Genomic DNA, 26538 nt, shown 5'->3' with positions numbered 1-26538 from the left:
GCGATTGTCAGGAATCTATACTAACTCCGAGACATAGTCTGGACTGAAGTTGGTTTTAATTGAAGAGACCTCAGTGTTCGGACGATGAATCTCTCTCAATTCACAGCCTCTACCCCCATCCTCCATAAAATGAGACTTCCACTAACTTGAATGACAATTGCAAAGTTCATGTACCAGTTTTTATTAAGCTGGTTTTCCCCTGGTAACCTGTGTCTTGTAAAACCTAAATCTTAAAAAAAAAAAAAAAAAACTATTAATCATGGGGACAAAGGAAATCAGTTTTACGCAAAAATGCAACCGCGTATGAGAACTACGCAAACGGATGGTCCACGTTTGGCTGAAGTCATCCGACGTCGTTTCATTTGCTTTTGTATTTCCAGGTTGCCAACCCGTTTCCCAAAATTGAGCGATTACAGCGATGACACAAGTCTCGCACCCTGTCAAAGATTATGGCCCGTTGCCGATTACTCCTCGGCAAACTAGACTTAATGGGTCTTGTCCTCTGATTTATCTGTCAGGACTAAATTCAACACCCGAATTTGGGCGCAGGCTATTTTCTCGGGAAAAGTCAAAACACCCTCAAAGGATCAAAGAGCTCATTCACAGAGGTGGAGGAAAGTGGAGTCGATTCCTCAGGTTAAGCAGACCCCTCAGCCCTTATTCCTCAGCAAGCTCTTCAGATTTTCAAGAGGGTTAGGTGGACCAGGAGAGACGGAGGGATGAAGGCAAAAGGCTCGATCCTGAATCCGAGCCAGAGACAAAGGTGAGGAACTGCGCGAGGGGGACGGGGAGACGGACAGAGGGAGGCTCCTCAGCCCCCAGCCAGTGGCGTGACTTCAGGAGGACTCAGAAAACCGGCCAGGACTGGGTAAGGATAGGAAGGTGCCAGCGGGGCGGGCGAACCGGCTAATCGCAGGAGTGGCGAGGCTGGGAACGCCCCCCACCCCGGCCCCGCCCCCGCCCCGCTGCCTAGGGCCGGGAAATGAAAGCCAAGCGGGCGCATGGGTCACGGGCCGGGGCGGCCCCTCAGCCTCCGGCTTCCCGGTGTGGGCGTCTCCGAGAAAAGCGCGTGCCTCACGTCTTCCCCACGCCCCCCCCCCGCCCCCTGCGATCTGCGCACGCGCGCCCTCACCCCGCCCCTCGCGTCCCCAGCGGAGCGATGGGACAGGGGCGGGCAGCCGGGGTGAGGAGGCCGCCGGGAGTCCCTAGATTGCCAGCGCGCTCCGCCTCCGCCGCCGCTCCACCGCCGCCGCTTCCCTCGCCGCGTCACGGCTCCCGGGACCTCCCTCCTCTGGCCCCGCCTACTCGCTCCTTTTCCCCCTCCTCTTACCCTCCCCCTCCGACCGATCGGTGACTTAAGCAACGGAGCGCGGCGAAGCCCATTTTTCTCCTTCCTCGGAGCCGCGCCGGGCACTCCGCGGCGCGCGGCCCCCACACTCCCGCCCGAGATGAATGCTGCGGCAGAAACCGAGTTCAATATCCTCTTGGCCACCGACTCATACAAGGTAGAGGCTCGGGGAGGAAGAGGGTGCGTCGGGGACCAGCGCGAGGCTGCGGGGCGGGGGCGGCCGGGCTGGGGTCGTGGCGCTGGGGAAGCCCCGAGGGAAGGCGCGGCGGCGGCGGCGGGCGGGATGGGGCAGGTGAGGCTGGCGCCGCAGTTGGGGAGGAGGCTGATGGAGCAGGGATGGAGGGATGGACGGCAGGAGGCGGGGCCTGGGGGGTGCGTGGTGGGGCGGTGCGGCGAGGGGTTGAGGCGGGCCCGAACCGGTTCCCCGCACTCGCCGCCCGGGGCTCGGGGCAGCTCAGCGGGCCGACGGCCCGGGCGTCACTGGGTGAGCTCACGCCTTCCCCAGGAGTGCGGCCTTTTGGCCCTGGGCCCGGCAGGGCCGGCCTTGGTTAGGGCTTGCCTGAGGAGAGCAGGTCAGTTAGGTAACGGCCCCTGGGATTCCGCCGTGGAAAGAGGGAGTCAGGTTTGAAAAGTGGGGTTTCCCCCGCGGAGCTGAGTCAAGCAAGCTCACCCCTTAGTCGGCAGATGTGTCCCTCCTCGAGGAAGGGGTGGGCGAGGTCTAGTAGGGCTGCCGGAGCAGCCAGCCACGTTCCTCTGCCGGGGTGGCCCCGGTGCGGAGGACCCTTATCTATCTGTTCCGGGGAGCCCTGCTCGACTTCCCCGTCCCATTCCATTGGGCTCGGTTTCAAACTCCTTTGCCTCTGGTGATCACTCACACTCCTCATCCCCTGTTGCAAAGGCCGATCTGCCTTTATTCCATTAGAACCACTTTGTGATTTCTGTGAAAAGGAAAGTGAAACACAAGAAGTTTAAAAAACTGTAGCTAACCTAGAGAACTTGTTGAGAGGACACAGCGTTCTGTTACTATGGCTATTGGACGCTTGCTTGTATAGGTGTCCCGATCATTTTATTTGAAACTCACATACATAAATAAAGGGAAGAGTGATTAAAGGGAAATTTGAGAAATATCCCCTCCCTCAGTTTCCACATTATACGAAGTAAACTGGATTATACTTTGCTAACAAGCTTTGTTATCCAGGACACCTAAAAAATGACATGTCACTCTGAAAACACCACTTTCACAAAATAAGTTTCAGTTTTTACTTGAGCAGCATGGTAGTTTGGAGTATAGCGATTAAAGCATAATGTTTTCAGATTTGTTGTTGTTGTTGCTTTTAGTTTTTTCTCTTAAATATTCCAGTAAAGTATTTTGGAGAATCCCATTTTACTTAAGTTCTCTGTTGAAATTTTTTTCCTAGCTGGTTTAAGATTCTACTTTTGATAATTAAGGTGGGTTATTATTTAAAGTAGAACCAAGTTTCGTTAAGGAGTGGTCTTTTAAATGGAACTTAAAAATGGAAATCTACACAGTTGCAAGGAGATCATAGTGCTATCTGGGATGGTTGACTTGTGCTACTCTTGTGGTTACTTAGTTCATGGTATTTTGAGTGTTTTTAATAGTGATTTTAGAAGGGTGTCATTCACAGTTTTCTAAAACTCTATCCCCTTAACTAAATCTTTAAAATAATTTTCAAGTTTTTTAATGTATTAATAACAAGAAAGGAAACTTTTAACTTTTAAAAACAAAACAGTGTGCAAGCTTCTTTAGTTTGTGGCTCCTCTAGCTATTATATATAAGGAATGTAAAATTGCTTTAACATCAGTTTCCTGGGATGAAAGGTAAGAGTGGTTACCCTAAAGTTTTCTAATCTGCTAGCTAGGCATACTTAACAGCACTATTAGAATTTGTACCTATTTAATAAAGTTTATTCCTGTCCATTTCAAGTCAGACTGGTTGGTGTATTTATCCCCTTCCTACTATAAAACCTTTTAAGAAGATTATCATCTTAGTAACTAACATATTTCATTTCCCACTCTCCCTCCCAAGAAAACCCTCAAGAGGATTCAATTAGGTTAATGTTTTATTATACCAGTGGTTTGCAGCAGTCAGTAAAATAAATTGTGTATTTTACACTTGGCAATTTAGTTTTTAAGTTTCATTTTCCTTACATTTTTGGTGGTACTTATAGCCTGTTTATCATTTTTGGTTTTTTTATTTTCTTGGATGAAGAAGAGACAGCAAGGGTAATCTTGAGTCTAGAAACAGTGAAATTACACTTTTATTTGGAAATTACCTGAGAAGATTATTTACACATCATTATCAGTACTTACATACTGTTGGCCAGTTAAAGTAGGGAGCTAGCAGCTTTGGTTGTATTGGTGGAATAGAACAAAACAAACCAAATTGTTGATTTGGTTTTTTGGGGGGGGGGGGGAGCGGGGTGCGGGGACTGAAGTAAGGATAATTGACTGTCTGGGCACCCTAGAAAGGTATTTTGCAAGTAGATAGAATAATGTCCAAGCACATGACAACATGCAGAAATATTGTTTTTGCTTGTATCCTTTCCAGAAAGTTCAGGACAATTTGGACTAAAGGGGCATTTAAAATATATATTCATTTCTGTAATCTCTTACTTCATTATACATAATGATGAACGAAGGAAATAGATGAATGTGGTTGTTTCTTCTGTTTTCATCCTGGGTTCTTGTTACAAATGAAAAGGACACTTAATCCTAAGTGCTAACCACTTATATTTTCAAAATGGTTTAAAGCAAAATTATCTACTGGGTTATATTTACATTGTGCTAATAAGCCAGCTAAGGAAAGGTGCATTGGGGCTGGCCTTAGCCATTGCCGTGCTTAAAAAAGTATTTGGAACATTTTTTTGTAAAGGAAACAAGTCATTTTTTTTCCCACTTATTTCTGGGATAGCCATTGATCAGTTTCCAACTAAATGAATCAATAAAAGATTCACTTCTACTCCATTCTTCTTCCCCTTCTATATAGATAATGTCTGTAACAAACTATAGCAGAGAGTAGTTTTAACATTTCTGAACATTCTACCTGTTAGCAGGTTGAAATGGAAGAAGTTGTCAATTCAGACTTAGTTGGAAAAAATAAAAATGCAGCACAAGAAAGAAATCTGTAAGCAATGTGCAGTTTAAGCCACGTCAGACACATAAGTTATGAAATGTGCTGTCCAGTGTGGGTTGCTTCTCAAAAGATCATTTTAAACTGGTTATCTTGAACTTGGCACATTTTCATTCATTAATTTAATAAATATTACAGACCCATTGGGTATTATAATGGGTCCAATCACTTCATGATAAATAGATGGGGAAGCAATGGAACAGTGACAGACTTTATTTTGGGGGGCTCCAAAATCACTGTAGATGGTGACTGCAGCCATGAAATTAAAAGACACTTGCTCCTTGGAAGAAAAGTTATGACCAACCTAGACAGCATATTAAATAAGCAGAGACATTACTTTGCCAACAAATGTCCGTCTAGTCAAAGCTATAGTTTTTCCAGTAGTCATATGTATGGATGTGAGAGTTGGACTATAATGAAAGCTGAGCGCCAAAGAATTGATGCTTTTGAACTGTGGTGTTGGAGAAGACTCTTGAGAGTCCCTTGGACTGAAATGAGGTCCAACCAGTCCATCCTAAAAGAAATCAGTCCTGAATATTCATTGAAAGGACTGATGCCAAAGCTGAAACTCCAATGCTTTGGCCACCTGATGCGAAGAACTGACTCAGTTGAAAAGACCCTGATCCTGGCAAAGATTTAAGGCAGGAGGAGAAGGGGACGACAGAGGATCACATGGTTGGATGGCATCACAGACTCAATGGACATGAGTTTGTGTAAGCTCCGGGAGTTAGTGATGAACAGGGGGGCCTGGCGTGCTTCAGTCCATGGAGTCGCAAAGAATCGGATAGGACTGAGCAACTGAGGTATTATAAAAGACAAAAGATGTCCATTACAACCTGAGATGGGTGAAAGTTGATTTTAGAAAAGTTTCAAAAGGCTGTATGATTTATGTATGGTGATTAAGCACCCAAGGTAACTTTTTGAAAAACAGCTTTGCTTCCTCATTAGTGGCAGAATAACAAATCTTATTTGGGCATTTTGGGGTTAAAAGATTTGGGGCCAGATGACAGTCATTCTTATGGGTAAGTTAGTCCTACCTCAGACTTGAGCTACCCAGTGTCTTCCTCTGAGTTGTTCCCTGTTTTTCAAAGTTGCTTCTCCTTCACCAATTCTGGACACTTAAGTATGGTTAAAACAGCTCCAGCGGCAGCCTCAGCCCTGTGAGAAGTGTGGTCCTGCTGCAGTTTGTATGTCAGAGAGCACCTGTGCATTCTTAGGATAGAGTTTTTCCAGTAAGTTTTATATTATGAATTACAGGAAAAACCCAGGCAACAGAAATAAAATCCTATATGTAAATCATGAATATACTTCATAGAAAGACTGGATAAGGCCAGTAATAATTGTAGAGTATCTTGCAAAACAAAAATACTAGAAACTGATAGCCTTTTTGTCAGTTTATGAAATCTCTCTTAAAGGTGTGCCAAGAAAAGGTGCAAGTTGCTAGAAATTCTACCAGATTCCAGGGAAGAGGCAACATAATGATAATGGCCATTTTACAATTTCTCCCCTTCACTAAAATAATATAATCCCCAAATCCTTAAATTGTATTTTGATGTTAGTAGAGCTTCCAAAGCCAAATAGTAATGAATCATTTTCTGGAGCAACAGAAGGACAGGGCTTGAGAAATCCTGAATAATATTGAAAAGAAGAAAGAATTCGTTATGATTTTTGCTGTTTCTGGCTCCTTACCTTTGAAAAGGTAGAGAGTCTTAGCCAATAATAAATGCCTCTTATGAGTGCCCTTAGATATTACACAGGTAACATAGCTTAGTTTGTGACTTTGAGTCTGTTACTCCATATGCTCTTATATACACATGGTGGTGTTGAAATGTTGGCTTGTGATTATTTCTTAGTGATTATAACTGAAAGTAGGTTAGTAGTAGTTACCTTTGGTCATGTGATACCAATGTGGGAGGAAAGCTCTTGGAAATATATTATGTCAACCTTATAGGAAATCTAGAGAAGCTCAGGAGAAAAGTATACTTTGCTGTCACAGAAAAACTCTATGCAACTGAAATACTTCTCATATTTCTCTTGAACTGTTATACATGGTTAATTGACACTGGGAGTGCAGTTTTTAGAAGCTTATTTTTTCATGTAGTAAAATCAACCATATAACTGAAATTCAGATTTATTAGAAGAGCTACATTTTCCCCTGTGTCTCTGTTCTTCATCACATATATTTATGTGCTGGCGGGATTCTGTTAGTTGCAGGAAGGCTATGTCAGTTTAGGAAACATTTTTAGGGGTAGTCTCTGTGGAGGATATTAAGAGAAATTTGTTATTTTCTCATCTTATAAATAATTTTAAATTTATTGTACAGCCATGTTTTCAAGTGGTGGAAGTTCAAAGCAGTGCTGAAAAACAATATGATTTAAGAGCTCTCTTTTGGCGGGTCACTTAATTTTGAATATTATGAAGCTTTTTGTTAGTGTTTACTTACCATACTTAAAACTAAGCTCTTGATTTCCCTACCCAGTCCTTCCATGCCTTTCCTCGTCTCAGCAAATGGCACCATTATTCACTCAGTTGCTCAAGTGAAAAATCTAGGAGACATCATTAAATTCTCCCCCTCTTTATTCCCAAATCTAATCTGTCAGCCTGCTTCTTCAAAAATATTGAGTCATCTCTCACCTAATCTGAGTTTTGGCAATACCCTGTTAACTGATGCTCCTGCATCCACTCAGTAACCCTGTAATCTACTCTCCACCTCTGCCAGGCTGATCCTTGTTAAATGTGAATCAGATCATAATCACTCTAGCCTAAAGCATACTAGTGGCTTCCCCACTTGAGGTAGCCTGTGAGTCTTAACGTGATTTTGTCCCTGCATCTCTCTGACTTCATGTACTTCCTCCTCCTCATTCTCTAAGCACCAACCACAGTGGTCTTCATTTCTTTTCTGACCCTGAAGTCAAAATATTTCCTATTTCCTTGTCATTTTGATCTTGTTCACATGTCACTATCTCAGGAGAAGCCTTCCTGGGCTCCTATTGAGTTTCCCATGCCTCTTCTAGGCCATCATTTTAATTTTTCATAGCATCTATCTAGCTCTGAAATTATTTTATGACCTTTCAGCCCTCACTAGCCCAGTGAGACTAGGGACTATGTCAGTCTATTTTACTTCCCCATGCTTAGCATCTGAACCAGTGCCTAATTAAAATTACACAGCAGGTAGAGTATATATTTGTGAATGAACTGTTTATTAAATAAAAATTTATTGATAGGAGTTTCTGCTATATCATCTCATTTTCTGATAAAAGTTCCAAGAGGCTCAGGATGACAAGTTTAGCAGAAAGTAGAATGAAGAGGACAGTAAACTTAGCACAACTAAAATTAGCTATTTTAGAAGCTATATTTACCAAGAAGCTCTGTTAAAAAAATTTTTTTCCCATTTAAACAATGTATATGCCAGTATATAAACAGATCTGAATATACTATTGTATTTTATTCTTCTTCAAATATATTGGGTGTTAGTAAGTGGTTGATAGTAAATTGTTTCATAGTTAATTGCCAGAGAGTTTGCTGACTCTTTAGCTGAATTCTAAAACAGTTCTCTTAAGTTTCTCCAAAGATTTTAGAAGTCATACTTCATTTCTAACTAAGCCTAGACAACTTTGTATTTTTAATGTTTGTTTTCAGAGAGACATTCTGAATACTTCTGCAAAGGTTTTAAGTACCATAATTAAAGAAAACAACTGAAGTAAAGCTTTAAAATTATATAAACATATTTCATTATTGTCCATAACAAGAACTGTATTTGTAGGATGGAAAATCTTTAGTACACTTTTAGACCAAGGTAGAATTAAATAGCTTAGGTACATTTCCATTTAGCTTTTGATTGCTTGGTCTACTCAGAAGAAGAAAGTAATTCATTTGCCTTCTGATACTTTTAAATCTGATACAGAAAAAGTAAACTTTTAAAGGTGCTCCATTAAGTATGTGAACTGTGAAGAAAGTCCTACTAACTATTGAGTCACAACTGTGAATCTTTGTTCAAATTTTACTTCATCAGAGCTGACTTTTCTCCCACCTCACTGCTTATTCCCACTAAGGAAATTGGAGTTATTTAGATTGTAAACTGGACATTTTCATTTTTATATACATCTTGTGTACATTTTCAAGTGGTGATATCTTTTTCTAACCAGTTTCTTAAGTAGTAATCATTTATTACTGTGATTATCCTGCCTATGTATACATATGCATGTTTTTGCACTTTAATGAATCAGCTAATAGACTTAATTGCTCTGGATTCTGTATTAGCTTGGAGAAGGAAATGGCAATCCACTGCAGTATTCTTGCCTAGAGAATCCTGTGGTCAGAGGAGCCTGGTGGGCTGCTGTCCATAGGGATGCACAGAGTCGAACACAACTGAAGCGCCTTAGCATGCATGCATGCATTGGAGAAGGAAATGGCAACCCACTCCAGTGTTCTTGCCTGGAGAATCCCAGGGACAGAGGAGCCTGGTGGGCTGCCATCTATGGGGTCACACAGAGTCGGACACGACTGAAGCGACTTAGCAGCAGCAGCAGCTGTATTAGCTACTTCACTGAACTACTTTTTAAATCTTAAATTTACACTGGCATCAGCCCCTGAGTTCTAACTTTAGAAAACTGACATGTACTTCTAGGTTTTTTTGTTTTTGTTTTGGCCTCGCCATGCAGCATGCAGGCTTTCCTGATGGCTCAGACGGTGAAGAATCTGCCTGCAGTGCAGGAGACCCAGGTTCAATCCCCAGTTTGGGAAGATCCCTGGAGAAGGAAATGGCACCACACTCCAGTTTCTTGCCTGGAGAAGTCCGTGGATTGCAGAGGCAGACGTGACTGAGTGACTGAAACACGCAGCACGAGTTCCCCATCAGGGGTCAAGCCCAGGCCTCCTGTGGTGGAAGCACCGAGTCGGAACCACTGCACCGCTGGGGAGGGCCCTATGCTAGGTTTTGATGAAGCTTCCATATACCTTGTAATATATAGATAATTGTCTGTGTGTGTTCAGTCCAACTCTTTGAGACCCCATGAGCCTGCCAGGCTCCTCTATCCATGGAATTTTCTAGGTAGGAATACTGGAGCGGGTTGCCATTTCCATCTCCAGGGGATCTTCCTGATCCGGGGATCTAACCTGCGTCTCTTGCAGCTCCTGCATTGGCAAGGGGTTTCTTTATATCACTGCATCACCTGGGAAGCATAGATGAGCAAAACAGAAAGTTCCCAGGCAACAGACCACATATTAACAATAAAGATTCACCTCCAAGATTACCTGTAAGCAGCATCAGGGGGTTATTAGACAGGGTTGTGAGTTGCTTCAATTAGAAAGGAAACATATTTTAAACATTTGTGACTTTTTTTTCTCTGTGTATTCATTTTAGAGTTTTTGTGTTAAGCCACAAAGATTCTTTAGGTTAAAGCCAAGTTTTACTTGGATTGAGATTGTGGAGCCAAACAGGGAAAACATTAGTTTTCCTGAAACTTGAGATCAGAAGTAAACAGGGAAAATGGTTTATGTCCACAGCAGTCGTCCATGAAACTCATCTGCAAAGATTTATTACACCATTACCCTGACTCACCACCCTATCCGTAAGCTTTAAGGCATTATTATTCCTATTTTTTCAAATGGGAAAATAGACACTATTCTTCCAGTGGTTTTTTATTGGTAAAATATTGTAACCATATTAAAATGTAATAAATTCAGATTATAATGAACACAGAAAACAAAAACAAATTTTCAACAGTGGCTCTTACCCAAATTCATGGAAAAGAAATTTGTAATAATACCTCTTCATATCATTAAATTCACAAGGATTTAATGTTGCAATTGTATAGACATTTATTTCGCAATTCAGAGGTGGTTTGAGAAAAGATTACAGAATAGGGTATTTTTTCCCACTGCTGCTGCTGTTGCTTTCATCCAGGTTTCACAGTGTCACTATGAAGACTAGAAGAGATCATTTCCAGTACCTCGTTATACAGATGGAGAGCCTTAAGAAGTCATTGACTGTTGACTTGTTGAGCTTTCCACACTTAAATAGTAACAGTACCAAATTCTGCTTTCAGTTCATTCTTTTATGTTGTATGTCCCCCCAGGCAGCTGCTTCCCTTTCCCAAATGAAGACTGTTCACCAAGAGTAAACGAGATACCTTTTTTTTGTATTTTTCTCCCCAAGTGTCCAGTTCTATAGAGGCTGTGTACTTCCTTAAATCAAGTCTGTTTGTAAAAATTATACTCGCCTGTGATTTTTAATTTAAGATACTGAAGTATTAAAAGTATCTTAATAATAACGGGGCTTCCCTGGTGGCTCAGTGCTACAGGACCCACCTGCCAATGCAGGAGATATGGATTCAGTCCCTGGACGGAGAAGATCCCCTGGAGAAGGAAATGGCAACCCACTCCAGTATTCTTGCCTGGGAAATCCATGGACAGAGGAGCCTGGCGGGCTACAGTCCATGGGGCTGCAAAAGAGCCGGACGTGACTTGGCAACTAAACAACAGCAATAAGCACGATACTTACTGTTTATCTTTTGTCTCCAGAAAAGGAGCTCATCAATAGCAAATCAGTATATTTTAACTAGTTTTTTACATACTTTCAAGTTCTTTTTGTTGTAATTTACATTTTGTTCTTCTGGTATTTTCTAATTGAAGTATTTCTCTTTCATATAGGTTACTCACTATAAACAGTACCCACCCAACACAAGCAAAGTTTATTCCTACTTTGAATGCCGTGAAAAGAAGACAGAAAACTCGAAAATAAGGAAGGTGAAATATGAGGAAACAGTATTTTATGGATTGCAGTACATTCTTCATAAGTATTTAAAAGGTATTACTTTTCCTAATATGTTTAAAATACATATTTTAACCTTTTATATACCTCTTTTTTTTTCATATACCTCTTCATAGTTGTTCTCTTATACTGTCATATTTTATTATTTGAACTAACTTTTTGAAGAGTCTAATTTTGATATTAATTATATTAGGGGTTCTTTTGAAATTTTTAGAAATCTGTTAATTTGAAAGCATTAAATTTTAGTTTGTATGTACTTGATATTCTAAATATGAGAGAGATTTTCTGAAACTAATAAGTTTGGGAATAATTTTAGAGAAGTGAATAATTTTCTGAGAGTAGTCTGGTTTGTTGGTAGACTTCAGTCACTAATTCAAAATAAAGGATTTGTGACTGACCTGGAAACTCATTTTGAGTTGTGATGGCAGTTATAATTAGAATATCTTTATGCTAGTGAGTTTTACCTTAAAGGCCTATTTTTCAAAACTACTTGTAACTGTAGACTTAGTCTCAAATTCATTTTAAAGAAGCAGAATCCCCAAAATAATTTCTGTACTTTATTACTTAGAAGTCCATTTGGAGGGTGGGGAAATAGTTCCCAAGGTTTCTATACATTTTGGAAAGCTTCATTTTTACCTTTTCAAATAAAAGTAACCTCAGAATTGAATACAGATTAAGTTGAATTTTATGCAGATAATTTTTTCTGTAACATTGGCAGTTTTAAGATCAGATAGTTAAGATATGTTATGCTATTGAAAATATACTTGGATATCAAAAGTACTTCATTGCAACACAATTACCCAAGATATTTTAAATAAGTTTACTAGTGATCTTATTTAGAGAGTTACTAAAGACTAATGTTACACTTCAATTTCCTTCAGCTTAAAAGCTTTATAAAGTGTCATTTATTATTAATTACAGCTAAAATGTATGGTTTGTTATAGGCCAGCATTCTAAGAACTTTTATTCAGATGTCATAACTCATTCAGTTCTCACAACCACGCTATAAGTAGGTATTATCCTCATTTTATAGATGAAGTTAGCTAAAGGTGTATTGGGGGGGCAACAACTTAGGAACTGTGAAAATTATTGGATTGTCAGCCTCCAAAGATATACTTTATGAATAAAGTAAACAGGTTCACCTGGAAACCACATATCAAAGGCTTACTCTCAAATCTGAAGACTGTATAAATTAACACAGTTTTTTAAAAATCTCCGTAGAAGTGAATTTGTTACTGTGAGTTAAAATATATATACATACACACATATAATAATCTCTTCTACTGCAAATTTGTTTTTCACATAATAAATGAACTTTTATGCTTCTGCTTATGAGTGGTTGGAAGTGCAGATTCCTTTTCTGACTCTGCTCTTGACTCTAGGTAAATCATTTAACCTCTCAGTTCTTGTCTTTTAATCCATAGAATGTGTGAAATAGCTAGAGACATTAATCCTATGACAACTCAGCAATTCACAGCATGCCTTCAGAAATGTAAACAGGAGATATTTATTTTTTTAGGTAAAGTAGTGACCAAAGAGAAGATCCAAGAAGCCAAAGAGGTATACAGAGAGCATTTCCAAGATGATGTCTTTAACGAAAAGGGATGGAACTACATTCTTGAGGTAAAAAATATGTATTTTTGATCTGTGTATTTGGTTTTTTAGTTCAAAATTTTTTTGCCATGGAATTTGAATAGAAGATTAGGCTATACAGTTGATCTTTGAAAACCAGGTTTTAGTTGCACGGGTCCACTTCTGTGTGGAGTTTCTTTCGGTAGTAAATACTACGGTACTGCACAGCCTGCAGTTGGTAAATCTGCAGATGCAGAACCACAGATACAGAGGAACTGCCGTTACAGATGCTGACTGTAAGGAATACCTGGGGTTTTTACTGTTGGCAGGGGGTGCCTCTAACCCCCACATTGTTCAAGGATCAGCTGTAATTACAGCTCTTGTCTGTCTGGGAACCTATAACTGATATCTATTTAGATATTCTTGTGAGAAGTTAAAGGTACGTTTGTTTTTCCTGATGATTAGTATCAAGAATCTATAGCATGTCTAAGCAATTTGATACAATATGTATTACAGTTTAAAATAACTAGCAAATCAGAAAGGTGATTTAATCCTTTATCTGAAAATATATTATGATTAAGAAAGAGCATGGGGCAACTTGAAAATTTAAGCCTATTTTCTGGACTGTAGAATACCTAAGAAAATAGATGGTGTGAATCTATTACTACACAATTCTAGGACATTTCCTTTACTGAATAGTTAGAATGGTTTGGTACAGATCTGTGAAATGAATTTTCATTCTTTATTATACTGTAATATTCCTGTCTAACACATTTGGATTCCTTGCTTAAACTTTTGGGCATCCAAAGACATGGAAATTGAGTTATAAGTTGAATTGTCCCCTGGCTGTTTTCTTTATTACATAGCTAGGTGGGGAATGGGATCTACTGACATCTTTCCATGTTAATTATCTCTAAAATGAATGTCTTTTTCATTGTAAACTACCAAACACAAAGTGATAAATGCTTTAACTTTCATGCCTATATTGTAATACTGAATTTTACTAATTTTGGCTCCTTGAAGAAGTTGGGTAAGCACTCTGCTAGTTTTCCATATCTTAAGTAAAGTCAGTAAAATCTGTTGGCCAACTGCCACATTTAACTCATTTGATTTGTTTTGAGGATAACAGTTATGGTTAAGTTAGATGCTGTGCTCAGTAATATAATTCTCAGTCATCAAGGTGGTAAATCTTTTCATTTTATATTCAGAGAATCTTAGGGATTCATAGATTCTCTACAAATAATCTTGTGTAATCCTATTTTATAAGCGTAGAGTCTGAGACGTCTAGAATCGTGAATTTTTTTTTTTATCTAGTTATCTTGTCCCAAATCACATAAACTGTTAGGATTTCTGAAACAATCTACCTTACTAGCCAAAAGTAAACCACAGCTTTTAACTTTAAAAAAGGGGAGGCTTAATTAAGTATCTAGTAACATGTCGTGTAGCCACTATCAGTTCAGTTCAGTCGCTCAGTTGTGTCCGACTCTTTGCGACCTGTATCCTCAGCCTAATCTGGGAGAGACTTGTTGCACTTGGATGTTGATTGCGAGAGTTCTAGAAACTATACTTAACAGTTAGCCTGTCTACTACCAAAATAGTGTCAGGTCTACTACCAGTATAGAGAAAACCTATTCAAGATTCTTCTACTGGCAGAGAGTTCCTTTCTCTTTTAGTTTGTTCATTTAATTTTGCTCTCTAACAGCAGCTCATTATTTTATCTTCCAGTCATTAGCCTTTCTTTTATGGAAAAGAAGACTACTTAGAAGAAATATAGTGCTCTTAGAATATGTTGGAATAAACTCTTTGAAGGGGAAAGAAGAGGAAAACAACTTTGTTTTGGAATTATCTTCAAGTGATAAATTTTCTTAGCAAAAGTACTTTGATAGCATAAAATTCTAAAAATTAGTAATACTAAACTGTTAATCATAATAGTTAATTTTATTTCAGGAGGATAAGCATATTCTGACCATATTACTAGCAATATAGTAAGATCTACGATTGTAATTTCTCTGACAGTAAGTTTAGCTTCTGTAAAACATAAAGAACCTTATTTAAACAGGTAATGGTGTACCATCTGTTGAATGAATAATTTCACTATTGTCTTTTACCAGAAATATGATGGGCATCTTCCAATAGAAGTAAAAGCTGTTCCTGAGGGCTCTGTCATTCCTAGAGGAAATGTTCTCTTCACAGTGGAAAACACAGATCCGGAATGTTACTGGCTTACAAACTGGATTGAGGTGAGTTGTTTTTTGTTTTGCTTTTCATTCTTAACATTAATTTTAGACGTAAAAACCATTCAGCTGGGATTCTAGTTTAAAAATTGCTACTAATAAAATTATGTAACCTCCTACCACCTCCTAAAGCTTTTCAGGCCTCAGTTTCCTCACCTGTAAAATGACAGTTGGACTAAATAATCTTTAAATTACCTTCCAGTAAAATCTAATCTTAAAGAATCATTACAGTTAAAGTTCAGCTGGCTTCCATCTTATTTGTTGCAATCCTAAATATACACCACCATAGAGAAAGATTACAAAAACAGCACAGGTACATCTTTAGTAACTTGAGACATTTTAGTAATCGTTTTCTTTATTCCTATCTAATCAGTTTAGGGCCTAGACTCTACCACCTGGTATTTCTCATCTAAATACATTCAAGGTTCACTATAGAAATTTCACCCTGTTATCTGAGACGTGTTTACTTGGTGCTTTGTATGCTCTATCTCACTAGTTTATTCATTAAACTAATTTGTTGTTATAAAATAATACATTTGGGATTCATTTATAAAGACTAGGAACAGTTTAGAAAAACTTTTAATAGCCTAACAGGCTCTGAAACAATGAACAATTAACTAAAATAAAGATTTTAAATAGTTTACTGCTATGTGTTAAAACTGAATTGTGAACTCAGAGTAAAAGGAAACATATTAATAATTCTCATACTCCTTTACTGACAGATACTTTATTTTGAGGGGATGGAATTATAAAAAAGAATAGAAGAGTTATTAAAGAACCACATCATCTAGTGTATCTTTGACCTTCAGTGCCAAAAGATCCCAAACAGATAAATCTTACTTTGAAAATCATCATTTGTGAATCACCTTTTTTCACTTTTTTTCATTTTAGTTTTCTAGTTGAGGATTTAGTCAATAAGCACTCTTCCCCCGTGTTGAATGGGAGCCTCATAAAGCAGGTGTTTGTGGGCACAGAACTAGCTCCAAGTCTACCTTGCTTTTCAAGTATGTTTTCCTTTAGAAAGTGAAAAATACTAGCCTTGAAAAAAATTTTAAGTACCTGTTATAATTATCATTATTTAGATGTATTTCACTAAAAAAAAAATAAAAGTTGATGTTTTTATAAATTGTGGACATCTTAGTAGTAGTTTGTTAGCAAACATAAAGATATTTTTAAAGATTATTAAATGTAAAATCCAATATGAGATTTAGATTTTGAAGGGAAAAAAGTTCCCTGTTTTCATCTGCTTATCAAGTTTACCTTCTATTCTAATATATATTATTTAAATAATTTCAGTCCTTGGTATGTATTTTTATCCAAGGCACAAAAAATACATGGTCTGAAACAATTCTTTTCTGAAAAATCCTATGGTTTTTTTTTTTTTAATTGTGTTTAAATACCATGTCTTCAGAAAACACTTTCTCACGATGACTTTGCCTCTTCTGTGGGTTAGAGGATAGAGGAGGTTCATCTTTCTCTTAGCCATCTCCCACCCAAGTTTACTACCTTGTAAATGCAATCTGTTACCAAATCCAAAAAGCTTGTTATTTAAAAACTTGAGGTTTTCTTCAGGAAATCCTTAATTTAAAACATTTAAAATAATAGTGCTTAGTAGTATTCTTTCTATTTCTCCCTCCCAGTATGTGCAAAGTTTTTTTGTGGTGTTTATTTTTTGGCCTCACTGCACAGTTTGCAGGATCTTAGTTCCCCAACCAGGAGTTGAACCAGAGCAGTCAAAGTGCCAAGTCCTAACCACTGGACCACCAGGGAATTCCTTGTGCAGAGTTATTAATAACATTCTTTTATTCACCATACACTGAATTTTAAAACCCACTAGAATTATTGAATTGCTTTATCAATTTTAATATCAGTGCTAGAAGAAATCTTAGTCCTCAAATCAGATTTCAAAATGTATTTAGGAGAGCTTAAGAGTTCTTCAGAGGTATCTCAGACTTAAGAGGGGCTGAAGAATGAGCATGTTGGGCTAAACGTAACAGTTTCCTCCAACCAAAAAAACAAAACACCTCTTTGCTGTTAAAAATCAAAGGTGACTTTATAAACTATTACACTGATCAAATGCCCTCATTTCACAGATGAGGAAATTGAGCCCTGAAGGGTGAAGGGACTAGTTAACAAAGTAGGTCCAGTACCCTTTCTACTATACCATACCGTGTCTCATTTTTTGAAATTCTTTATTCTGCACAGTAATGATATAATAAACAGTTCTTAAATAAAACTTTCAGGTTCTTTTACTTTAGTCTTAGTTTTCAGCTAAAAATTTTATCTTGATTTGTGTGGGCAAATTGCTGTTTTGGAGAAGTTTCCAACAAGGCCTACTTTATTAGACCTTGGATTAACCCAAACTAACTTGCCTTTTTTTCCCTTGCTTACATCTACAGTGATCTTTTTTAAAGGGGAGTGATTTTATTAAGAGTATAATTTAAGCTGATTTTGTTGGACTATGGAAAGGAAATGGTGATGTGAAGGATCACTATGTCTCATAGTTATTTCTCTCCTTCCCTGGCATTTTTCGAGGGGTAAGGTCAATCTTCTACCTTTATAACTCAACTAGAGTTTTTCACATTATGTTTTCTATCTTTCTCATACTCCTAGATAATATCATTCTAAGTTAAATTAAAATTATGAGTGGATTGAATTAAATCAGCAAATGAATATTGATTACTAGTTATATACCCCAGAAATGCTGGGCACAGATATTAGAGTAAGGTATCTGTTACTTAATGGCCTTTGGAGGAGGAGCAATTTATTCTTAACTAAACAATAATACAAGTAAGAATGCTAAATTGGTAGCAGAAGTAGTGAATTCTGTGTATGGGGGAAAAAAAAAACTTTCCTGTTTCATGAAGGTATTCTTCATGAAAGAATGAAGAGTTGAGGTATTCTTAGGATGGCAAGTAGCTCAAGGGAGACTATAGCAAAAAAGTGGAATATATCATAAGCAATAAACCTTTAGATGGTAAATAAGGCAAGATTGCAGAAGGCCTCAGATTTCAACATGAATTGGCCTTCTTCCTCTGTGGAATAGATAGCCATTAAAGGATTTTAAGGAATGACACAATCTGAATAAAATTCTGCTTTAGAAGGATAACCAGTGGCAGTATAAAGAGGAAGAGAAGCTAAAGATTAATCAGAAGTAGGATACTCATAGGCTGGGGCAGTGGAATCACTGAAATTATGAAAGAAGAATTTCAGAAGCAGAATGCCTAGGTAAGAGGTGATTTGTCATAGAGTTCAAATTAGGAGTTGCATCAGTTTTCTACTGTTACATAACAAACTACCCCCCCCACCCCCTCAAAAAAAGGCTGTTATTCCTCATGATTCTGCAGTTGACTGAATGGTTCTCTGCTGATCTTGCTTGTACTTACATGTCTGCATTCAGGGAGGGGTTCAGCTCAGATAAGGGACAGTCTAAAATGGCCTTACTCCCATGTCTGGACCTCAGCTTAGGCAGCTGGGACTGCTGGACCTCTTTTCTTAACTTAGGCTTCTTTACAACAGGGCAGTCTCAAGGTTCTAAGAAAATGAGAGTAGAAGCTATAAAACCTCTTAAAACAGAAGCTTGGAAGTTATAGATATGGCTTCTGCTACATTCTGTTGGTCAAAAGCAAATCATAGGAACATCCCAGAATCAGGGATGAAGAGATAGATTACACCTCTTGATGGAAGAAGCTGCACAGAAGTTAATCACAACAGTCTTGAACGCTGCAGTTTTTGTTTTTAGGGGACTGAGTTGGGAAGTCCAAGAATAAATAATCTTTTTATTTTTACTTATTTTATTTATTGGTCACTTCCCTGGTATTCAGTAAAAGCTTGTTTTGTAAACTTTAGAAAGTAAGTAGCTTTTTGATTGAGCACGGACTTGTCATCTTAGCAGCTCTTTCTAAAACTTGAAGCTGCTGTAATAGCAGGCTATCTGGTTTACAAAAAGAATAGGAAATTATGATCCTAGGATGGAGGAGTGAATTCCTAAGTCATAAAAATTAATGTAGTTGCTGTGATTAGCCGTTTTTTGTAGTTGCCTGGAAGCTAAGGAAAAGGGGAGAAAACCAAGAGACAGTTCTTATCAGGAAGTAGCAAGTCTTAGCATTAGAACGTAGCAATTCTTTCATTTCCTCATTTGGAAAACTATATAATAGGAACTGAATTACAAAATAGGGACCTCAGAAGTAAACAGTGTATGCAGAAATGTTTCATGTGCCTCTTTTATAATGACTTTTGATAAATGCCAAGGACATAAAACATAACTCAGTGAATAGAATTGTCTAGTACTAAAGTATCTCACATATATAACCTACCAGTAGTCATATTAGATCCAAGGAAAAATTAGATCCAGTACTAGAGGAGTGAAAAAATAACTTCTCTAGATGTACACTATTCAAGGTGCAGTCTGTGGACCAGTGCTGGTCCATGAACTCTTCGATGCAAGTCTGCATGAAATAAAGAAATCAAGGATAAGCATTTAGAAACTTTTATGGCAATTGCCTTAGCATCCAAGTGTGAATATAGTTTGTAAAACTATTGATCCATGATAGATTGAAAATAAAGAAATACATCGGTCCTTCATCACAGATAGTTTTCATAAATATTTGCTTCTTTGGAGCTTTGGATGGAAAAATAGATAATCCAACATTCTCTACTGTTTAGGGTCTAGTTTGCTTATCGCTCATTTTGCGGCTTTGAGAGCTGAGCTCGGCACTGTATCTGAAATACATGTGGTAGGCTTCCCACCATACAGCTGAAATGTCCAATTTGTATTTCTACTAGTATGGAAGTCCAGGACATACCTCCAGAGAAAGCTAGGATTTTCCTCAGAAAGAATCCAATTTTTTATGTATTAATGTTTGTGGTTAATTTTATTACTACAGACTATTCTTGTTCAGTCCTGGTATCCAATCACAGTGGCCACAAATTCTAGAGAGCAGAAGAAAATACTGGCCAAATACTTGTTAGAAACGTCTGGTAACTTAGATGGTCTGGAATACAAGTTACATGATTTTGGCTACAGAGGAGTCTCTTCCCAAGAGGTAAGAAACTGAAGGGAACCTCAATTAATAAAATAAACATTGTTGGTTAGGTTACTAGTGTACAGTTTTAGGAAGTTATTTTGGAAGTAGGTCACATTTTGAAATTCCAGAAATTCAGTCAAGGATATTAAATACCTAATATTTGTCAGCCTCTGTTAAAGATACCTGAAATAATAGTCTTCAGTAAACATCTCTGTCCTTTACATATTTGATGGATGGATGTACAGATGACTAAATATATGTAATAAACATGGCAGATGTCAGATAATACTACAGAGAAGCACAAGACAGTAGTGGGAAAGAGGATGATGGGAAGTACGGGTAGATCACTATTAATTAAGTAGGTCTCTTTGAGGAGGTAACAGTTGACTTCTCTTTAAAAATAATTGAAGACAGTAACTCCTTTGGGGGCTATGGTCTGTACTTCAAGTATAGGTCTTTTTCTTTTTTTGGATTTTGGTTTATGGTTTATTTTGCAGACTGCTGGCATAGGAGCATCTGCTCATTTGGTTAACTTCAAAGGAACAGATACAGTAGCAGGAATTGCTTTAATAAAAAAATACTATGGAACAAAAGATCCTGTTCCAGGCTATTCTGTTCCAGCAGCAGAACACAGGTAAAATTTCTGTTTTCATCCTTTTATTATCTCACATTGGTTTTCCATAAATAAGCTTCTTCATTTTTGTAACTCAGTCATGTTTTGTTTAACTACACAGCTAGGTACTACAGTAAATCTTCTTTATACTCTGTATAAAAACTGTTATCTGGGAGGTAGACAAAACTTTTAACTGTCCTAATAGAAACAATTTAGGAGTTCTTTTTCTAACTTTTATATTGCTCTATACATTTTATTGTTTAAAAAGTTTTAGCTTCTCTATTGCCATATGCAGATAGGTCGTATACTTGAAGTCTAGAAGCACTCATTGTGAAACCTGGTCAGTGTTGTCGCTCTCCCTGCTCTTCTACATAACTTCACTTATCTTTGCTCTGGAAATTATGTTCTGAACCCAGTACCCTCAATTGTAGAGGAGCAAGTTATCCCTTTTGATGAAAGGAAGAGTATTCACATTCTTCTTATGTTTCCTTGTCTGGTTTTACTAAACCATTCAAGTTAAACTAGAAGACATTATAATCCAGGCTACAGCTGCTCTGGTTCTAGAGTTAATTTTACTGAAAGTTAGGAGTTTTTAAAATGTTTGCCAATCGTTATTGCTGATTCATACAACAAAAATAATGTAATCAGTTTGGGAGAGGAGGCTTATTAAATTCTACTTACTTGAATATTGCACAGTGCTAAAACCAGCAATGAGTAAAGCTGAGCTTTGATCCTAGCAATCTACTGGATCCTGCAAGGGATGAAAAGATATAAAGAATTAATCCTATCTTTTGGATAAAAAAAAAAGTACACTAGCAACATTCTGCTCTGTTAAAGTGCTCTTAAACTGATACAGTTAAAGTACTGCAGCAGTGCAAAGGAAGGAAGAGAGTAGGTCATATTCCACTGGTAGGATCAAGAAAGGCTTCATAGAGATGGTGTATAAATAGTGACTTCTTGAATGATTGGTAAAATTTAATGGCAGACATTAGGGGATTCTTTATTCTCTGAATAAATATTTATTACATATCGTGTGTTAAGCATTGTCATGAAAGAGGCAAATATGGATGTGCTTAAGGCATAAGGACTGAAATGTATTTTGTACGGAGATTTTGTAAGGAATGTCAGGTGGGCTGGAAAGACAGGTTAATAAGTAAAACCCCTCAAATGTATTTTCACATTGAATGTGCTGGGTTATTCTAATTCCATTTTCAAATGAGGTTGGGCATTGAAGTTTTTGAGCAAAGTAGTGGTGTCAGAGAAATGTAGAATGATCACTTTGATAGTGGGCTATCTTATGAATTTAAAAACAGAGAAAAATGAGAAGTTAGGATTTATAGGAAACTGTTGCAATACTTTTGAGAGATGATGAGGTTCAGAACCAAGTGGCTAAATAAATGGAAAGAAGGGGATAAACATGGGCAGTGGCTTGGGAGATGAAATTGCTAAAATGATGATTTGAACTGGGGCTCAGTAGAAAGTGGATTGAGCTAACATTTACTAGCATTGCTCTCTTAGTAGGGACTTGAATATTTTCACATATAAGTTTCAAAACTAGTGAAATTAGGAAAATAAGAGTGACATTAACAGCTCAAGATTTAAGGGTTGCAGTATTTTAATTTTTGGTCTTAGATACATGTACACCTTTTAAAAACTTACTAATACAGTACACCTAGATGAGACTGTTTATTAATAGTTTTGTTTCAAAGTAATAACATCATGAGTGTGATACTATAAATCTGAGAATAAAGATATTTTCTTCAGGACTTTCATGTTAATACAAGGTGAAAATCTACTGTATTTTTATAGCCTCATAATATTTATTACATCTACAAATCTAACTCCTTAATATATCAGCTGTTCTTAAATATACAAGTCTTTTTAAACAACAGCATAGTATAGTGAAAAGAGCTCTAGACTGAAAGTTGGGAAATATGAGTGACCTTACAGCTGACATACTGGGTGGCCTTGGGCAAGTCATTTCTCTCTCTGTTCTTCATTTCCTCCATCCAAGCCAACAAAAGGAGGAACAAAAATTTTTGCATTTCCAACATCAGAAGGTCATTGAGGAAAAATGAACTAACATCTAAGATAACTTTAAAATAAGAAAATGCAAAGCTCTCCAGTGCTAGTATTCTTTGAGCTTAATTCTCTCCCTTACAGAGAAGACCATAGCAATTCTTGATTTGAAGAAAGGGCTTTCTTTATCCATGTCTTAATTTTCCGTTCAACCTGCAGATGCTTGCATGAAGTGGAGAGTAGGCATCATAGCTACTTTGTTCACTATAAAATAAATTTTATATAAATATGCTCTCTCTCCATTTCAGTAGTTCTGGATAGCGAGGTCTATATCCCTGAAGTATATATCCTCTGTTGTCCCCAGCATATCTTTGACAGCTTGAGAGAAGTTGTTTACTTTAGTTCTTTAGAGGAAAAAAGAAAACAGTTTCAAAAAGAGTATGACACTCTAAATAGTTTGGAGATGAGTGGATTGTTACACTTTCCATTATTTTACTTTGGAAAATGAAGTAGAGGCAAAAATTAATAAATTAGGGAGAAAGTAAAATTACTGGGCATGAGAAAATTGTAACAATTCTAAAATTCATTATTAGGTTCTCATTAAGAATTTGTTATTTATATTATATATTAGTTAACCAGCAAGTACTTTAGTTAAATGCTGTTAATCTGTTCAAAAAGAACCACCATTATTGAGGACAGTATAAAAATCACTGTAATCATTCTTGCCTAATAGAAACTCTCACACTATTTCCCATCTTAATTATGTTTAGTTCAAACTAAATATTGTAATTCTTACTTCCTGGGCATATGTTAGTTAATAGATTATGTTGAGTATATCTATGCATGATACAGTATAAGTAATTGCCTAAGTAATTGTCTTTTAGGTGTAAGGTTTGGAGAGTAAGAAAGATAAAATATATGTCCTTATTATTATTGGTATATGGTTTTGAAAATTCACAAAAGGGAACTGCATTGCTTAGTGAAATAATGGGAGGATGTGTTCATTCTTTCTAACATCTCAGCATAATGTATAGAGTGTATTTAACAGGTGCTTTTTTAGCTCACTCATTTTAGGTTCAGAAATACTAAAAAAGAAAATAACATAGTTTATCCTTTGGTTGAATATGACTTAAGAGTTTGAATAACTATTGGAGAGACTATAAGTAGTCTTAAAAATTGGCCAAAGGGTGGTTTGGTTTGGCTCAGATATTCAACTAACCTCTTGATGTGCATTCATTAAACTAAATCACTCAACTTCTCTGCAGTGTTGATGGTGTAGTATAGTAAACATGAGATATAATTCAGGAACAGATAATGTGTCTACCTAAGTAAATCTGTATTTTCATTTTGTTTTCTAGTACCATAACAGCTTGGGGGAAGGACCATGAAAAAGATGCTTTTGAACATATAGTAACACAATTTTCATCAGTGCCTGTATCTGTGGTCAGCGATAGCTATGACATTTATAATGCGTGTGAGAAAACATGGGGTGAAGATCTAAGACATTTAATAGTATCAAGAAGTACAGAGGCACCACTAATAATCAGACCTGATTCTGGAAATCCTCTTGACACTGTATTAAAGGTAAATTTTAATACATAACTTGATTATTAAAAGTGCCAGTAGACCAGCTACATCAACACTACTTTTAACTTCATTCATATACACACCATTTCAGAACTATCTGGACCAGTCCCCTTATTTTAGAGGTGCAGCCCAGAGAGAGTAATAGATTTGCCCAAGGTCACACATTAATAACAGAGGAACTATTTCCAGAGGGAAGGGTCATTTATTAATATGTAGCTATCAAATAGACAAGTACTGTTGACTATTGAATAGATATTTTCTTTTCTACTTACCTTCAAGATTAATAAATACCATTACCATTTTAACCAGTCCTGTGATTTGGTTACCAAGTTTGTGGTTTCTTTCTCTGCCTTTATCACAAGTTATTGCTGTACCTTTGAAGGTTTTAGTGCAAAAGAAGTATGTGCAAGGTAATGTGGAACAAAAGTAATTCGAAAATACTTTTCAAGTAGAGATTCTTTAGTGATACTACCAGTCCTCAATGTAGCCTTGCTGTCTTTTTTTTCTTCCTTTTTTAAATCTTTAGGACTTGGTTTACCTTCTTTGAAAAGCACTAATAGAAACAGGTTATTGATGCTTACTACTAGAAAAATAGTGTTACATGCTTTGCTTAATTGTGTCATTGAATCTCCAAAAACCTTATGGTCCATATTACAACTCTTTTTTATAGACAAAGAAACCAGCTTAGATTAAAATTCACTTCCTCAATTTCAGACAACCTGTAATAAAATAAGCCAAGTAGCCAACATAGGTCTTTATGACTATCACCGTCTCTCTTTACCACAGTTTCCCAGCTGATGATTAGGTGATGAATTACTCTTTAAAACAGTGGGGTGTAGAATCAAGGAGGTCTTTTCCTATCCTAAGTAATAGACCAGTCTGATGGTTTTATCTTAGCCTGAAATGTGAACTGATTTGGTTTTAGCAAACTGAACAGGTTTCATGTTTTTTCTGTTACCTAATAAAAATATACAAACCTAGTTTCAAGAATCAACTGAGTTATCATATGGAATTTTGTCATTGTTAGAATATTAAACCAGCTTATTTAGGAAAAGGGAGTGTTTGTTGGGTAAAACCTTTGAATCTCTGAGGAAGCTTTGTGATAAATCTTCAGTCAGTGTTGAAGTATTTCAGCTGCTACCAGACTTTCAATAGTTAGTGAATGAGTTGCACAACTTGCATATTAAACAATTTGGCTTAAAAAAAAAATTGTTGTCATTGTTAAGTGAGAAAGACTTCAGAAAATTCAGCTGGATTCATGTTTCAGTTACATCAAATTAAATTATTGGCACAAGCAGAAAAAAAATCCAAGTCAAAAGTGTTATCATAAGTTTTTTAAATGATGTTTTATATACCTTTTAAAAATATTATATTTACCATTGTAAGTTTCTAATGTTAAAGGATTTTTTTCCTGAATCTAATTTGAAAAATGTGAGGGAAAAATACGTTTTTACACTCTTTTTCAGTCTTAGTTATTTTGTGTTGGATGTGTATTTTTCCAAACAGGTTTTGGATATTTTAGGTAAGAAGTTCCCTGTTACTGAGAACTCGAAGGGCTACAAGTTGCTACCACCTTATCTTAGAGTTATTCAGGGAGATGGAGTAGATATTAATACCTTACAAGAGGTATGTATTTTACATTAAAAAGTTTCAATAAGGTAATTCTTATAATTAAACTGTTTACTAATTTGATAACAATAACATTAATAATTTAAGTACAATTGTTATTCTTTTAGTAAGATAATGTATGTCTTTTCTGTTAAATGCTTAAAATTTATGGATAATAGTAACTTAAAATATAGACGTACCAGCCAAACCACACTCCCAGTCCTCATTGGCCACCGTGGATGATGAGCCCAAAGAAGTGTCACTAGGAAACAAGAAAATGCCGAAGAGTACTCTTTATATGTAAAACAAAAAGTCTTAACACTGCACAAATAGGTCTCAGTTTCAATAGATTGGAACTTCACATACTCTAATAATGTGAAACCTGAATGATACTAGTCTTTTTGATACTGTGCTTTTTCAGATTTATAGAATGGTTTGTTACCTCCTCTAAATTTAGCATTGACTGTTATCACTATTATTGTTAGAGTTAGCCAATCAGTGTAAGTTTTATATTATCTTAAACCTTTTTCCTCTTTTGTTTCTCAAATAAGTTTCTAAAGAACTATAATTTTAATACTTAAAGTACTCCATAACAAGACTATCACTG

General features: G+C 37.0%; 1 protein-coding gene across 1 annotated transcript in view; it reads left to right on the top strand.

Annotated features, from left to right (window-relative positions):
• The first annotated feature begins 1261 nt into the window (after window positions 1-1261).
• Window positions 1262-26538, top strand: part of NAMPT (nicotinamide phosphoribosyltransferase) — a 38165-nt gene continuing 12888 nt past the window's right edge. The window contains exons 1-8 of the mRNA XM_061165230.1: window positions 1262-1505; window positions 11151-11307; window positions 12791-12894; window positions 14955-15083; window positions 19964-20122; window positions 20602-20738; window positions 24095-24320; window positions 25830-25949. Of these exons, the coding sequence (XP_061021213.1) occupies window positions 1449-1505; window positions 11151-11307; window positions 12791-12894; window positions 14955-15083; window positions 19964-20122; window positions 20602-20738; window positions 24095-24320; window positions 25830-25949 (1089 nt within the window). The 5' untranslated portion in view covers window positions 1262-1448. The remainder of the gene's footprint in view (window positions 1506-11150; window positions 11308-12790; window positions 12895-14954; window positions 15084-19963; window positions 20123-20601; window positions 20739-24094; window positions 24321-25829; window positions 25950-26538) is intronic.

This window comes from Dama dama, chromosome 18 (assembly GCF_033118175.1).
Source record: "Dama dama isolate Ldn47 chromosome 18, ASM3311817v1, whole genome shotgun sequence".
Lineage (NCBI taxonomy): Eukaryota > Metazoa > Chordata > Mammalia > Artiodactyla > Cervidae > Dama > Dama dama.
The sequence above is the reverse complement of the archived record's forward strand: the minus strand, read 5'-3'. Positions and strand labels throughout refer to the sequence as shown.